The 18235-nt window shown below is 39.9% G+C and overlaps 1 protein-coding gene across 2 annotated transcripts; it reads right to left on the bottom strand.

Moving 5' to 3' along the window:
* Positions 1 to 13890: 13890 nt before the first annotated feature.
* Positions 13891 to 17555, bottom strand: LOC138958857 (innexin unc-9-like). Of its 2 annotated transcripts, none has more exons than XM_070330159.1 (3): positions 17383 to 17555; positions 16748 to 16817; positions 13891 to 15390 (listed from the first exon to the last, which is right to left on the bottom strand). In XM_070330159.1, coding segments are annotated over exons 2-3 (1215 nt in total). In that variant the 5' UTR covers positions 16750 to 16817; positions 17383 to 17555; the 3' UTR covers positions 13891 to 14177. The 2 variants fall into 2 exon arrangements, with proteins under 2 accessions (XP_070186260.1, XP_070186261.1); XM_070330160.1 differs by having other exon boundaries at positions 17293 to 17400.
* Between the last annotated feature and the right edge of the window lie 680 nt (positions 17556 to 18235).

Genomic DNA, 18235 nt, shown 5'->3' with positions numbered 1-18235 from the left:
GTGGTATCATCTGCAAAAAGTTCACATAAATGTTGAATATAAAGGGGGAGGTCATTAACATATATTGAGAAGAGCAGAGGTCCTAATACCGATCCTTGTGGTACACCGTAATCTACAGCTTGCAAGCTCGATGCTCTAGTGTTTGTAAGAACTGTCTGTTGTCTGTCAGAGAGGAATGAACTAACAAGATTGATAGTATCATATCCGACGCCATACAAACCGAATTTTCTAAGCAATAATGTGTGATCAATTACGTCAAAGGCTTTTGCAAAGTCTACGAAAATGGCACCACAGAATTCATTATCGTTTATTTTGTCCAACCACTGATCAACAAGAGAGATTAAGGCAGTGTGGCAGGAATGCTTAGCTCTAAATCCTGATTGTTTAGGATGGAATAAGTTGTTTTGGTTGAAATGTGTTAGGATGTGTTTGTTGATATGCTTTTCCAGTGGTTTTGATAACACAGACAAAATGGAAATTGGCCTATAATTTGAGGGGTCTCTTTTGTCACCTGATTTAAACAGAGGAATGACTTTAGCCTGTTTCAGGGCGACTGGAAAATATTTTTTGTCTAAACAGAGATTGTAAATGTAGGTAAGTGTTTCAGAAATTACGGGGGCTGACAATTTAAGAATCCTACCATCAAGCCCATCGAGCCCCCGGGTGCCTGTTTGCTTGAGGTGTGTAAGTGCGTGAAAAACTTCAGGTACTGTAAGAAGGGGAATTTTTGCTTGACATGAAATTTGTTTTGATTTGCAAAATTCTTCTAAAACTTTCAAATCATTTAATTTGGACTTGTCATTTTTAATCACATTTTCAGCAATTTTGGAAAAATGTGTGTTTAAAGCATCGGGAGATATGTCCTTGATACAACTCGGATGACTGGCAGCCTTTTTATTCGTAAGTTCATTTATTGCCTTCCATATATTCTTTGAATTTTGCTTTGAACTTGATGCTAGGTCACGAAAATATTTTATCTTTTTTGTTCGTTTAAGTGAATTTACCTTATTTCTCTGTTCTCTGTATTCCTCTTCCTTGCCAACCGACTTTAAAAAATCGCGATGGTCAATGGCATGTTGTAAATCATTATCAAACCATTTAGGTTTTACAATGTGCCTAACTCTCTTTATTCTCCACGGAGCATGTTTATCGTATATGTCATTGAAGGCACTAAGCCAATGTGTTAGGGCTTCGTCCGGATCCGTAAAATTGTAAGTATCAGATAGTGGGGAATTCCAAAGTTCATGTAGAAAGGTGTCTTCGTTAAATTGAGAAAAAGAGCGGTATTTTATTGTCTTGTGACCAACTTTAGGAATTTTGACACCCTTTCTTGACCATGTTAAACAGACAGGAAAATGATCGCTGCAACCATTGGCTGGAACACAACATTCGACAATATTATGGTGATCAGTAACATAGATATGATCTATCAGAGTACTGCTGGATGATGTGACTCTAGTGGGAGTGTTGACTATTTGTTTAAGATTATAGAGGTTAATCATATCAACCCACTGCTTGTTTTGTTTAAGCAAATCAACATTAAAGTCTCCCAACAGAATTGTTTCCTTTGACTCGAGCAGAACTGCATCTAACATCTGTGTAAAGTTATCTGACCAGTTTGCTCGCTCTGCGGGATTTCTATAACAAAATCCTATGAGGAGTGGAGGTGCTCCTCTCAACTTAACTTCAATCCACACAGATTCCACGAAGTTCTCAAGGTGTATTATTCGTGTATAACTAATTGATTCACTTATGTACAAAAGTATACCAGTTTCTCTACTTTGCTGAGGGTCTCTGCGTAACGTACTGTAACCTGGAATAACAACGTCAGAATCCGAAATCTGAGGTGTTAATCTTGATTCTGTGATCCCAAAAATGTGAAAACTTGTTCCAGTATTTAACAGCATTGTAGAAATATCATTGATTTTATTTATAGCATGGTTAATGTTCAGGTGCCCAACACGGAGACCCTGTTTTGTTGGCCATGTAGTAGGAGAGCTACTCATAATTAAGCTCAAGTAGCGTTTTGGGGCGTTTTTTGTTTGTTTGTTTGTTTAATTAAACAATATACTTATTGATACTGAATCAGCTAATTATCCAGTAAGCAAGACAACAAAATAATGAAGAGATACAAAACAGTGATGGAACCAAAATGATATATGACACTTTACGAAACACAACGTCAAGCGTAAATTAACTAGTAAAGAGACAAGGAACTGTTTCCGACGACAAACTAGGTAAACAGCGAAAACAAACAATAAGCAAGTAGAAAATCGAAAAGCAGACAAGCACAATTAGGAAACAGGAAAATAAAAATAAAACGGTACAGTTACCGTTGATAATGATAAAGAACCAAACTAAAACTACAGAACTAGTGTAATAGACTCTTAACAAGTCTGACACAAAGCAGTTGACACAAGAGTCAATGTTGACACACTTGTCGCTTAGAAACAGAAGTCACTTTCAATCCGATAGAAAAAGGCGAGAGAGAGAGAGAGAGAGAGAGAGAGAGAGAGAGAGACTGAGAGAGAGAGAGAGAGAGAGAGAGAGAGAGAGAGAGAGATGGACAGAGACCCCTCCCCCACCCCACAACCAAAATACCTAAACGCAAAGCTTAAACAAGGTCGATCAGTTAAAGCCGCAAACTGCCCACCTACCGCCAGAACTGACCAAAGTTCCAAATTCTAATAGTTTAGTTAGCTAAGTCATTTCAATAGTTCCTTTGTCTAGAGGTGAAGATTTAGATAATAATCATTGTATATTTTTTCCAGTTCATGTATTTATTTACTTATTCAGTTATTTATTTAATTATTTTGGCATTATACTAAAGTCCCAAAAATATTCTTCATAATAAAAAGCAAATTAGCATTCAAAAATGCTCCACTCGAACCATATTCCGCGTACACTAAGGCGACAACCCCCAACAAAATCTCTACTTCCATCCCCATTTTGAAATACCGCAACAAGTCTTCCAGAACTTTAACACAATCATAATTATGTCAGTGTTCTCTGTTTGCATGTCTGTCCAGTGTTTTGTGCCCCCACATAGCATATCAACTCTACCTGTCCCAAGATAGGCCAATTGGTGCTAAGAGGACGTAAAAACTCATTAGTCAGTCCCGGCCTCTCTCTCTCTCTCTCTCTCTCTCTCTCTCTCTCTCTCATTCCTACCTTCGATGACATCTACAGCACATTAGAATCTCAGTATCTCACCATCCCACGCCCCCTCCCTCCGTCTCCTATCAGTCTTCTTCAGGGCCGGACTACCGGGGGGGTTACGGGGGTTGCGCAACCCCCCCCCCCCCCCCTAGCCTAAACATATGTACCTCACTTATTGAAAACATTTTTTATTATTGTGTATTTTATGCCCTTCATGCAAGGAGCGACCATTTTCCTATCTCAGAATATGACCTACCCATCAACATCAGGGGGCTTTGCCTTCTGACCCCCTCGGGCCCCTGGACCACCACTGCTGGCACCCCCCCCCCCTCCTCCTCTTAGCCTAGTCCGCCTCTCCTGCAACCTCTGCTATTCTTCATTAATTTCTCAAATGTATTGCGATATGCTTCGCCCGTAGGAAATGACACATTTAATGGGAGCAGATTTTACCAGTGTAATGAGTCAGAGATCCCTAAGCAGAGAACATAAATCTGTAAACATCATGGCTGCTGCAGCTGCCAGTGTGTGTAATGAGTGTTGTAGTAATACTCCCAGTTTCCGTGATTTAGATAATGACCAACATTAGCCGCTGTTGCAATTCTATACTGTTCAAAAAAAGAAACGCATAGTTGCTACTTGCCAAATTTGTTTTATTTTTCGAAAAAATTAACAGAAAATCCAATATTTAGATTATTTGTTTGAAATTTGGTATGGACACAGTTGAATGCACACACAGTTCATTTGCATCTTCAAATCAATCAGTCAATTAATACGATTGGGTGCCGAGGCTGTCAAGTCAGTAGGGGGTGTGACTGCCTTGAGCAGCAACAACTGCCCGGCACCTTCTGGGCATGGACTGGATCAGATGCCGGATATCTTGCTGTGGGATGGTGTCCCACTCCTCCTGAAGTGCCTGCAATAGATCGCGGTGATTTGCCGGCGCTTCTTCTCGCCTGCGCACACGTCTGTCCAATTCATCCCAGAGGTGTTCTATCGGGTTCATATCTGGCGACATGGATGGCCAGGGAAGCACCTGGACATGGTGGTCGGTGAGGAACTGGGTGGTGAGTCGTGCTGTGTGCGGGCGAGCGTTGTCCTGCTGGAATATGGCATCCTGGTCAGCCAGAAGAGGAAGGGCGTGTGGGCGCAGAATTTCCTCCACGTATCGCTGGGCAGTTATGCGCCCTTGGACGTGCACCAGGGTGCTCCTTCCAGCGGTATTGATCGCCCCCCACACCATGACGCCTCCACCACCATGAACGGGTGCCTCATCCACACAGTTGGGCGCGTAACGTTCGTTTACTCTCCGGTAGACCCTCCTCCGACCATCATGTCGCTGGAGCAGGAAGTAGGACTCGTCGCTGAACCACACGTGTCTCCAGTGATTCCGGACGGTCCAGCGAAGGTGCTGGTTGCCCCACTGCACTCGGTTCTGGCGATGGCGGCGGGTGAGGACAGCTCCTCTGTGAGGTCTGCGAGCTCTCAAACCAGCTTCATGCAGGCGGTTCCGCACGGTCTGGTCCGATAATCGGTGTGGCCCGGGGAGAGCCTGGACAGAAGATGAGGCCGACAGGAAACGATTCCGGAGGTGGCGGAGCCGTATGAAGCGGTCGTGAGCAGCAGTTGTCGCCCTTGGTCTTCCCGCTCGTGGCAAGTCAGCAACGGAGCCAGTGGCTTGAAACCTGACCCACAGTCTACTGATGGTGCTCTGGGACACATGGAAGTGCCTGGCGATTGCACTTTGACTTTGGCCTGCTTGTAAACGACCCAATGCAATTTGGCGGTCTTCTCTGCTCAATCGGGCCATCTTTCGTCGCTGAATTGTCGTCTGATTTCTTTGTGGCGAACAATCCGCTTTTATGGGTTTTGGAAGACATGGTGAGAGCTCAATATTCCCCGAGTTTCACGAGATTACACTGAAGCATGACGAGTGGTCATGCCAAATGAGCAATTTTGACATTGTAGCCACTGATAACGCATGCGTCACGTGCAGAGCTCACTTGTGGCAATGGACGAAAGGTCGACGACCAGATAAACATTTTCTGCAGTTTGGTGGATATCCTTGTAGCCATATAACTAAATTAACCAAATATTACAAGCTATGCGTTTCTTTTTTTGAACAGTATAATACGTCTTCTAATATGTCTTGGCTCATCTGACTAAATGGTGAGGCGCAGTCCAAAACAAATTGGCCGTGCAGCGTAAAATTGGCGTCAAATAATTATATGTATGGTTGTGTGTGTGTGTGTGTGTGTGTGTGTGTGTGTGTTGTGTGTGTGCCGGCCGGTGTGTGTGTGTGTGTGTGTGTGTCTGTCTGTGGGTGGGTGGGTGGATGGGTTTAAGGCCTTATTTTCCATGATTAAGGCCTTAAATCTTTAAGCCCTTAACAAAATATGGGCATAAAAAAATAAGGCCATACGAGAAATAAGGCCTTATTTCTGTAAGGCCTTAATAAAAATAAGGGCATAAAAAATAAGGGCATAAAAAAATAAGGGCATACAAAAAATAAGGGCATAACAAAAATAAGGGCTTAAAAAAATAAGGCCTTATATTTTTTTTAACAATCATGAAGCTGAATAGAAGTCGGCTGCACCGCACATGCGCAGAGATCTCATAACATACATGGCAAATGGGTTCAGTGATCGTGATGAACTTTTGAGAAGAATTTGTGCTGAATTTGGAAATTGCGAGAGAATTGGGGTTTCCGATGAGGTGTATGCGCGCTCAAGGTAAGCATTGTTTACATGAAATGACTGTTTCATTTATATCAGTGTAACATCTTGATCGCTTTCGAATGTCCGGATGCGCAGTAGCGATGCGCAGAAAAATATGGGCATATTTTTTTAAGGGCTTATTTTTTATGCCCTTATTTTTTTTTAAGGTCATAACAGAAATAAGGCCTTATTTCATTATGCCCTTATTTCCTTATGGCTGTAAATATTTAAGGGCTTATTTTTGAAAATAAGGCCTTATTTTAGAAATAAGGGCTTATTTTCAAAAATATGGGCATATTTTCAAAATTAAGGCCTTATTTTTTGGATTTTTTGACCCTTTGTGCCAAGGATAGAGTTCTGTTTGTGATGGGGTCTGGCGACTTTTGTCTCTCGGTATGTTCATGGATTCCTTTGCGAATGCATAGGCTAACAGTTTTTATAGGGCTTAGAAATAAGCTCTAAAATTCTCAATCCTGTTTGATTGGACTTCGCCTCCACAGCACGGTGATTGTGGTGTTTCGGCCACGGCCACTTAATAAATGGCTGTAGTTATCGTTTCTTGCTACTTTCGGAATCTTAGGGATAATTTGTCTGTCTTTGATTCCCGGCTCCACCTCTCCCCCCAATGTTAACGAGAAACAAACTAAGTATACCGTTATTTTTTTGCGTGGGATTCCTACAACCAGCATATTTCACCATATAATTGTGTGTGTGTGTGTGTGTATGTGTGTGTGTGTGTGTGTTTAGAACTATATGTGTACGTAGTCTTTTGCGTAGTAAGCTCGCAGTAGAGTCAGTCAGTCTCGTATACCGAGCAGGTTCATTTTGAGTGTAAAAGGTCAGATGTAAACTGTCAATTTGTATTCTCTGTTTTGATTCATTGTGTCTTTTTCTGGTGAAGCAAATTCATGCAGTTGTTTTGTGTTGAATCTTCTGTTTGTTTGATGTCCAGCCTATCACATTTTTCACACCCTTGTTTAGTGGTTCTTGTATAGAATATAGTCAATGTTTGTAAAGATTTTAGTCAAGCAGTATGTAAGAAATGTTTAGTCCTTTGTACTGGAAACTTGCATTCTCCCAGTAAGGTCATATATTGTACTACGTTGCAAGCCCCTGGAGCAATTTTTTGATTAGTGCTTTTGTGAACAAGAAACACTTAACAAGTGGCTCTATCCCATCTCCCCCCTTTCCCCTATCCCATCTCCCCCCTTTCCCTCGTCGCGATATAACCTTCGTGGTTGAAAACGACGTTAAACACCAAATAAAGAAAGAATATCACATTTTATGGCATGTGAATTTTATCATATATGGATCTATCATATAATGATTTTATGACATCACTATGTCTTTAGCCTTTCTTACACTATCAAAATAACTATATGATATATCCCTTTAACTGTATCATGCTCTGGTTTCTACATCCTCAATGGTTTGAAAATCAGGAAAATGAGCAGGAAATGATATCTTCAATCAGGAACTGCTGACTACCAGATGGGAACTTGCATCCCTACATGGTAAGCGACTCAGAGCAAATTTCCGCTTCACAAGCCTAGGTCACAAAGCAGATCAATTTGATACTGTTTTAATGTGCAGTCATTGACAATCAGTTATAATTCAATTCAGTTCAATAAAACTTTATTGTCTGAATGCAACAAACAGAAACAGAAACACACACACACAAACTGAAGTTCTTGGACATAACCTGCAGATGTACAAAGTAATCATATACTGTACATCCCAATCCAATTACATGGTTCTCTGCAGTTAAACTCGATGCATTCACAATAGGAACAACCATACAGTGCTAGGTCTGATACATGTATCACTGTATGCACAGAACAGAAACAATTGGGAGTTCTCCATTCTGTTGTCTCATTCCAAACATTCCACCTCTTTCCTGGTTCTCCTTAGTGCACTTACTATAAAGAGGAGACTGGAACATAACTTTTTTTTAAAGTCAAGAGTGAAAGAGAGAGAGAGAGAGAGAGAGAGAGAGAGAGAGAGAGAGAGAGAGAGAGAGAGAGAGAGAGAGATGCACACAAACAAACACATACACACACACATACACACACACACACACACACACACACACAACTAATGCAGAAAGAAAATATGCTGTTAAATTCTCAGTAGGCTATATTTATTGGAGGAATGAATAATAAAACAAATTAAAATCAAGCATTATACATAATTGGCAAAATGTGTGGTCCCTTAATTCAATCACTCCATTACTGGCTGTAACAAGAAAATTCGTTCTTTCTTTATTTGGTGTTTAACGTCGTTTTCAACCACAAAGGTTATATCGCAACAAGGAAAGGGGGGAGATGGGATAGAGCCACTTTCTTGTTTCTTGTTCACAAAAGCACTTTTTCTTTATTTGGTGTTTGACGTTGTTTTCAACCACAAAGGTTATATCGCGACGGGGGAAGGGGGGAGATGGGATAGAGCCACTTGTCAATTGTTTCTTGTTCACAAAAGCACTAATCAAAAATTTGCTCAAGGGGGCTTGCAACGTAGTACAATATATGACCTTACTGGGAGAATGCAAGTTTCCAGTACAAAGGACTTAACATTTCTTACATACTGCTTGACTAAAATCTTTACAAAAATTGACTATATTCTATACAAGAAACACTTAACAAGGGTAAAAGGAGAAACAGAATCCGTTAGTCGCCTCTTACGACATGCTGGGGAGCATCGGGTAAATTCTTCCCCCTAACCCGCGGGGGGCGTAACAAGAAAATACACAAATTCAATATAATGAATCAAGAAACAAGATTGACCATGTAGCTGAAAACATAAAATGTACAGACTGGTCCTTTTCATAAAATTCTCTTACAAAAATATTTATTCTTAATTCTAACCAGTATAAACTGGAAATTGTGGAAGAAGTGCAGATAAACACAACAAAAAACAAAGATTGTGCAGTTTCCTTTTTTTCTCTTAAAGAATAACACAAATAAAAACATATGTTAAAATGAATACATGTACTCAGTACTGCAAGTAGTGAGTATGTATACCACTTCTTACAATACATAAACCAATTTGTAGCACCAACCACCAAGACAGTTTGTGCAAATAAATGTACTGATGATACAAAGGCATACATGTGCAAAAATTTGATTTTGGGTCGACTAGTATGTTTAAGTTCAAAACAGTATGACCAAGGCATAATAACACAATAAACTTGCATGTGACCATACTTTGCAAGGACATGATATGATGGTTGGTTGAATGCCAAATGCTTTACGATTTTGTACGTATTAAGATGCAAATCAGACTTAATTTTATAAGGTCAAGATGCCCTTACAGCTTTAATATTAGCAGACCAGTAAAAATGATGTAGTGTACTGAACAACAACAACAAAAATGGCAAAGAAAGTTAGTATGGTAAAAATAAAAAATAAAAAATAAGCGCAATGTTGAAAAATAAATGTTGAGATAAAAAAAACACGCTGAAAAATCTTACGTGGTGAAAAAACAAAATACAGTCATGTGCTTCTGAAAGTAATTACAAATGTACTAATGTACATGTATTCACAATGGGAAATGTATACAACCCTGTACTGGCGGAGAAGTGAAAAAGCATGTAAATGTTTTCAAATGAGTAATAATTCAACAAAAAAGGGCAGAAAAAGATATTTTCTTTAATCATGGGGCAATGGTACACATAAAGGCACATTTGATTAAAAAAAAACACTGGACAAGGCACTCTGATTCAATAACACTGAACAACTATTTATTTGCAAAAATGTTCAGATTTTACTTGTGGGAAGTCATGTAAAATAAAGAAAATTTAAACACCTCCAGTTCTACAGGAATTTGTCTTAAGATAAACATGAAGCTAAGTGAATGTGGGCACAAATATATAGATGCAAGAAAATGATCCAAAAGCTCAGGACCAGAATCTCACTGAAGGAGTTCGCAGTGGAAAGATAAAACTAAAACTGTGAAGAACGCAATCAGAAATACATGTATCACAGGTTTAGACCCTAAAACTCAGATAAAAAGCTTTAGGCTTATTATTTACATAATTTGAATAAATAAAGCAAGGACATAAGATTTAACGCACAAAACTAGCGATAAAAACTTCAGTTATTTTTTATATTATATATGTATACATAATTTCAATAACTAAAGCAAGGACATAAGATTTAACGCACAAAACTAGCGATAAACTACAAGTATGTCTCTGAAAGCTGTAAGCCACATTCTAACCAGTATCCACACTGGGTACACACCAAGGAGAGTAGTGTATTTCAAGCAGAGACATATTCAGTTTCACTGTTTGCACAGCTCTCCAACCTGTCAACTTTAAAGCTTCAATTCCACTCTAAAGTGTTTGACCTTTTGTCCCATTCTCTCCCTGTGTCTCTCTCTCTCTTTTCTGTCTTACTGATAAGAGTGAGAGCTAGGGCTTTCTTTCTTTCTTTCTTTATTTGGTGTTTAACGTGGTTTTCAACCATTCAAGGTTATATCGCGACGGGGAAAGGGGGAAGATGGGATAGAGCCACTTGTCAATTGTTTCTTGTTCACAAAAGCACTAATCAAAAATTTGCTCCAGGGGCTTGCAATGTAGTACAATATATTACCTTACTGGGAGAATGCAAGTTTCCAGTACAAAGGACTTAACATTTCTTACATACTGCTTGACTAAAATCTTTACAAAAATTGACTATATTCTATACAAGAAACACTTAACAAGGGTAAAAGGAGAAAGGGAATCCGTTAGTCGCCTCTTAATACCAAATGCATGGGAGCATCAGGTAAATTCTTCCCCCTAACCCGCGGGGGGAATGTCTCACTGATAAGACTAAGAGTGAGAGCGTGGGCTGAGGTTTGTGAATATGCAAAGGCAGTGGGAAAGACACACACACAAAAGGGCCAGAGGTAGAGGTCTACACAATGCAGATATTTGTGCTACATGTTAACATTATGAAACTGTTTGAAACCCCGAGGTGTTTTTTTTATCGCTATCCTATATCAACAAATGGCAACACAATTTGAAGGCAAGTTCTTGTGCTACGACTATTTCCTGTGCTGGCACAGGATCATTTAACTATTTAGCACAATAACTTGAATAAGTCCAAATTTCATTAAAAATTAAACAAAATTTAAAGAAAAATCTGTTCCAATGTCTTCGAAAAGGGTTGCACTAATCAATGACAACATAACTTCCTATCAGCAACAAATCATATCAGTATTTACTATTAAAATAATTCCAAATTAGCATGACAATGATCAGATGAAATCAGCATTTTTATCAGGGTCACATTCCAAGGTCAAATTGCTGATTCAATAACATTATTTTCTGAAAAATAACTTCTTATCTGTGCCCCATTAACAACTCCAAACAGGCAAAAAGTTTATCGATGGGCTGAGCAATGGACAGAGATTCGAGAGAAAAGCAGATAACGTGCATCGAGTTACATGCTAGGCAGAAGACATACATGTCACATGAAAGACATGGTTTACAGCTCAAGAATAGAACGGCCTTATATATTTATAACTAGATGAATACCCGCTTCGCCGGGTACGGCTTCGCCGGGAAGAAGTCGAGCCCAATACCCGGCTGCGCCGGGGACCCGCCGGCGCACCGCACGAAGGGAGGGAGATAAACGCGCAAAACACTGGAGAAGAGTAAAAATAGTATAACGGGAATATGGATTGAGCGTTGTCGACAGTGACCTTCTAAAAATAGAAACGGGAATATGGATTGACGCCACACGAAGGAAGGGAGATAAACGCTGAAAACACTGGAGAAGATAAGAGTTACTGGGAATGGATCCAGAGAAAAACCAAAATCGGTTCAGCGCTGCGCGCTGAGAGCACGTGTTGAAATATCTCATCGAGCAGGTTGTGTCCAGGGTGTAGATGAATATGGCCACCAAATTTGAAACAGATCCATCGAGAACCTTGGGCGTGCATCACCGACACACACACACACACAGACACAAGTCGTATATATATATATTTATAATAAATCAAGGGCTAGGTTCAGAAACAAAGTGATCCTTCCCTTTAACTTTAAGTAATGACACATTGACAGCAGAATAACACAATATTTGACCCTGTACCATCCTCAAAATCCTGCTCAAATGAAAAGGCCTGCTATCAATAATATAAATGTAACACTGCAAGTCAACTAACTGTGCACCTTCAACACACTACCCTGTGTCAGCACTTCATTCATGACATATGCCCATGTGTATTTTTATGCCACAGAAGATCACTGATAACAACTGAGGACTCGCCCCATATATAGGAGTCTTAGAAGACTGGTTTTTAACAATGGTATCGTCATTCAAAAATGAGAGAAAATATAGATCAAAGCAGATAATGCCTGATGAAAGCACTGCGAGGAATAACGGATCTTTTTTTCAATCAAACATTTGTGATTAGTTTCCCAGTACAATAGTACTAGCCTTTTTTTTTTTTAAATTCTTCTGATTTCAATGCCCCTGCATGTAACCTTCTCAATTATGCTGGACTTCATAACATAATGCCTTTGTGAATAATCTTAACGTTAAGTATTCAAAACAACAAAGATACACAAGAAAAACTTTGCCTTTAATCTTTTCTTGTAATTTGTTTTTTAAACGCAAAACACACTTCTGGTTATATAAATTAAAAATGATTTTTTTCTCGTTGCATATTTTGTCACTCATCAAATCCTTCATCATGAACAGCAAGTTGCAACTCCAGTATTTACAGACTTTCAGTAATAGAGGTTAAACACAAATAGCACAATTTAAATGTATTGGGAAAAACACTGAGTCAACAAGCATATTATACTAGTCGGTGTAGGTTATTCGTTAAGAATCCCAATAAACAAAAAAAACATGACATCTTCAGATACACTTTCAGCAAACATCATCACAAGTATACATGTGAATGTTTATGTATTTAGGATACTAACACACATTACATTGTCATTCACTTATAAAGAACAACCTAGGCAAAGATCACTTTTCACAGCACTATCAAACACACTTTTTCTTGATTAATTAATAATTATCAGTGTCATTTTTGTTTTGCAATTTTTAAATTTTACCTTTTTAACTCAGCTTTTTTGTGTGCATATTTGACTAACAATGAAGTCAAATGCATACATGTACATATGTATTTAAAAAAAAAAGAAAAACAAGTCGCGTAAGGCGAAAATACAACATTTAGTCAAGTAGCTGTCGAACTCACAGAATGAAACTGAACGCAATGCCATTTTTCAGCAAGACCATATACTCGTAGCATCGTCAGTCCACCGCTCATGGCAAAGGCAGTGAAATTGACAAGAAGAGCGAGGTAGTACCTAGTTGCGCTAAGAAGGATAGCACGCTTTTCTGTACCTCTCTTTGTTTTAACTTTCTGAGCGTGTTTTTAATCCAAACATATCATATCTATATGTTTTTGGAATCAGGAACCGACAAGGAATAAGATGAAAGTGTTTTTAAATTGATTTCGACAATTTAATTTTGATAATAATTTTTATATATTTAATTTTCAGAGCTTGTTTTTAATCCAAATATAACATATTTATATGTTTTTGGAATCAGAAAATGATGGAGAATAAGATGAACGTAAATTTGGATCGTTTTATAAATTTTTTTTATTTTTACAATTTTCAGATTTTTAATGACCAAAGTCATTAATTAATTTTTAAGCCACCAAGCTGAAATGCAATACCGAAGTCCGGGCTTCGTCGAAGATTACTTGACCAAAATTTCAACCAATTTGGTTGAAAAATGAGAGCGTGACAGTGCCGCCTCAACTTTCACGAAAAGCCGGATATGACGTCATCAAAGACATTTATTAAAAAAAGGAAAAAAACATACGGGGATTTCATACCCAGGAACTCTCATGTCAAATTTCATAAAGATCGGTCCAGTAGTTTAGTCTGAATCGCTCTACACACACACACAGACACACAGACACACACACGCACACACACCACGACCCTCGTCTCGATTCCCCCCTCTACGTTAAAACATTTAGTCAAAACTTGACTAAATGTAAAAAGAGGGTCATAAAATTCTTATCTTGAATTCAAAAATGTATCAACAACAAGAGCAGCTACTCACCGGTAAAGTTGGCTAGACGAGTCTTTTTCCCCAGCTTGTAGATTAGGCAGGACGTGAATGAAACAACTCTGATATAAATTTAAAAAAAAAAAAAAAAATCAACAGCAGAAACAAAACCATGGCACTTTTTAGCTAGCCTGACCATTTACTGAACTGGCATGGGCAAACTCATTTCATTTTGATTCAATTTGAATGTCTCAAATTCATTTCAAGTGTTCTCTGAAGTTTATGTGAAGGATTCATGTGTGGTTGGTTCAATGGGAAGGTCAGGTGCAGGTTTCCCGTGGACCTTTTTGAAGTTGGTCCACAGGGTTTTAACCAGATCCAGCAAAATGATGTCGCTGGAGTTGTTGCCCACCGATCTGAGGAGGAACACTCCATCATCTCGAAGATAGTGGGATACAAATTTCTTGAAGAGCTTGCGATCCCGCGTCTTGTCATCCAGCCCCAACATGATGAGGTACTTCTGGATGAAGTGCTCGCGACTGCGTTGGAAGAAGATGTTGAAAATCCAGTGCCCTACGTTGATGATGGAGGCGATGGTGAGTACAAACAACCAGAACCAGACGATGGCAAAGATCTTCTCTATAAAAAGGTTGATGGCCAGCACACATTGGGTGGAGAAGGTCTGCAAATTCTGCAACTGTCGAATTTCAATGTCGCACATGACAACGCGAGGGAAGTGGTCAAAGTCGCGGAACTCACCATGGTTATTGAGATTGGCCAAGATATCAAAGCCATACAGGTAGAAGTCGAACCCCAGGAATCTGGTCAGCAAGAAAAACTGTCCGATGACGTTGACCAGGTATAGAATCTTAGTGAACAGGTACAGCCCAGTCAGGTAGGTGCCATGGCGCTTACCAAACGCAAAGCAGAGCACACCAGATACCTTCTCTCGCATGCGAATGAAGACATTGTACTTGTACACACGGTAAGACTCCAGCCAGCGATCAATGAAGATGGAAATGTCCTTCACCTTCTTCTCCCTCTCTTCAGGCGGGGTCATGGCGGCTTCTTCGGCCATGTTGACGATCTTGTGAATGTTGATACCGGAGTATCCTTTCAGCTCCTTCCAGAGGATGTTGGGGAACTTGAACATCAGGCACTGGATGAGGAGAATGACCACCACCCAGCGATAGAAGCTGATGTCCCTCAGCATCCTGTCGCCCTTCCTGAGAGGGATAGGCTCGTCCATTGGAACGTAATACATTTGCGACACCCAGCAAAGATTCTCTGTGTAGTCTTGATGGGAGTCAGGAAACTCGGCAGGTACCCAGCAATGGATTGGGTCACCCACATACTGATTCATACCAACCAGCCCAGCAAACGCAGCTAGGATAGCGACAGTTGCAAAGTGGTGCATCTGGTCGACGCCGTCATCGTCTCGCGCCCCTCGTGACAGCGTCACTTGGGAAAGCGCCTCTAATATGCTTTCCCACCTGATGGAAAAAAGAAAGCAGAAACATGTGTGATAATGAGTGGTACTGCTAGTACGAGTAACTTTAAAACATAACACAGCAATCATAAGAATTAGCCTTGTGTTAGGTTCATCGTCACACTAAATACATTGATGAATCTCAAAATGTTCACACTTCCTTCAGTGTGGCGTCCCTTCAACAAGACTGACATAGCAAGGAAATGTTTCTTACAACAGTCGAACACGCCTCTCTCACATGCTCACAATGACCAACCCACAGGATCCCCAACAACTTTTGCGACCACTTGTCAATAAAATTTTGGTTGGAATCCTTGGGTGGTGGTTATAGACATGCTCGACTATACCTCGTACATATCTTAGTAAATTAGATGTAACATGTTATTTGAGATTGCAGTGATCACATGATAATCTCATAGTTCACAATACAAGTGTAGAAGGGTGGAAGGAGGAGGAGGAAGATAGCGATGACAAAGAAGTCTCAAAGACATGGTTGACATTTCTCCTCTTTATTCCATATTTAACTTGTCATAAACTCCGGTGATCTTGGAAACATACAAGCTAGAAGCTAGAAGCTAGAAGGGCCTGAAAACATACAAGAAACACTAGTAAGATCTATTTCCACAAGTCCGATCTGTTGTCAAGTTATAGAGCTAGTACAGTAGTACTACTACTACTACTACCAGTACTACATGTACTACAGTTAAACCTGCCTTGAAGACTACCTCTCATCAATAATATTAAATAACCACAACTTATGATCCCCAACAATTATTTGTGGTCTAATTCAATAATATAATTGGCAGTTGCTACGTTTATGCCTTTTTGATGGAGTAATCCGGCTCAGCCATTCTATGGTTTCGCCACTTTATGACGTGCTATTGCAGATAGGCTACAGTGAGTCGCATTGAAATCACAAACTGACGACTAAATTGTGAAAAAAAAGGAAAGTGGATCACACAGGTTCACGATGGCTCAGGGGTTGGACAAACCACGAAAACAGGTGTGTGGTTTAAATGCAAGCTAAATGGCCATTCAAATGGACTGTGTCATTTAATGTTATTAAATGCTATTGCAAGTGTGTTCGACAAGGTTAGCACTGCTTTTTTCATGAGGAGATTTAAATCGTTCTGTAAACAATTTGAGACGGACTATATAGGGCCATACACAGACAGGTTTAAAATGCAACACTTGCAGGTCATAAAACCAGACACACATAGTGACATACTAAATCTTGTACAATAAATGTATGTTAAATATATTTCTTAACTTTCAGACAAATGCACATGATCATTAACTCTAACAGTAACACTAACAACTTGCTAACTCCAACACTAACTTGTCTGCAAAGAATTACTTACATTGTGTGGTTTAGGTTTGATCACTTCTTTTGTGACCTTTTACTTGCACGGTTTTGCACAAATCAGCACTCTGAAAGCAAACAAGACAATAAACATGTATGCAATAATCAGATATGTTGACACTTTAAATTATATTAAAACGGTTCACACAGGCTCACAGCAAAGCTTTACAAACGTAAACAATACAATTCTGAATTTTATAGAGCTCTGTGAGTGTGATTGTAAAGTTGATGAGCACATACAATACATAGTTATAACCAATCGGTCCAACTTCAAATTCAATTCCAATCTGTAACTTGCTCTTCAAAAATTCTTCAGCCACATGTAATGATGTATGCGAAGTACTCAACAGGAATTTTGATTTGCCTAATTTAATTAAGCCCATCCTCACCCGCCATCTCCGACCCAGACAGACATCGAATGAGCGATTAATCCTCGTCTACATTCTCAATCTCATGTCAACAGTCCGAGACAAAAGTTAGCACATCACAAAATACTACCCATTTATTAATATTAGTGACAAAGAACAAAGAAATCACTCTCACCCGGACGGCACTCAACGTCAAACTTCACAAAAATCGCCGCAAAAGTAATCAAAAGTTAAATTTTTTCCAAAGTTGGGAAAGTTTACGAACCTGTCGCAATCACTCCACGAAAGTCCCGGATGTAAGCCCTCACAAGGACACAACGCGAATGTCGGTCGTCCTCGCGGGTCCTGTTTAGCCGAAGCACACCCCGTGACGTCACACAGAGAGAGGGTCAAAGCGGCTGCACTGGCATTTGGCAGGGCAAAGGAGTGTCTCTCTGACATGCAATTTTATTGTCTACGTGCAGTTTCTCATGCAAGTTTTGCTGTTCATTGCACAGCCCTTCCGCTTTGTTTGGATTACAACACACCAGGGGCGGATCAGTTCATTTTATGGGGGGGGTTTCCAAAAGTATATTGTGAAGATATGGGTGTGAAGGCGCGAAGCGCCGAGCCGACGGCGCGAAGCGCCTAGCTTGCTAGGGGGGTCCGGGGGCATGCCCCCCCGGAAAATTTTGAAAAAAAGGATGCAAAATGGTGCAAGCTGGTGCATTCTGAGGATGATCATTACCAGTTCCAGGCAGCAGATTTTGTCACTGATTAATACCCACAAAATTGAAACTCAACCCAAAAAAACACACAAAAATATTTTTATTTTTTGGCTGGGGGGGGGGTTTCCGGAAACCCCAGAAACCCCCCCCTCGTCCGCCCCTGCACACTAACTTTTCTTCTGTCTGGAATTGAAGATTAAATATTTAATTGCACCAGAGACACTGATCGCACACACCAGCCCGGCCTTCAGAAGAAAGAGAGAGAGAGAGAGAGAGAGAGAGAGAGAGAGAGAGAGAGAGAGAGAGAGAGAATTTGTTTTGAACTACGTACATCACATATCTTGTGATGAACTTTACATACATCTGACGTTTAGGTAACATCCTTGTTAGATGATGACTAAAAGTTCTACT

The sequence above is a fragment of the Littorina saxatilis genome, linkage group LG2 (genome assembly GCF_037325665.1).
Source record: "Littorina saxatilis isolate snail1 linkage group LG2, US_GU_Lsax_2.0, whole genome shotgun sequence".
Lineage (NCBI taxonomy): Eukaryota > Metazoa > Mollusca > Gastropoda > Littorinimorpha > Littorinidae > Littorina > Littorina saxatilis.
The sequence above is the reverse complement of the archived record's forward strand: the minus strand, read 5'-3'. Positions and strand labels throughout refer to the sequence as shown.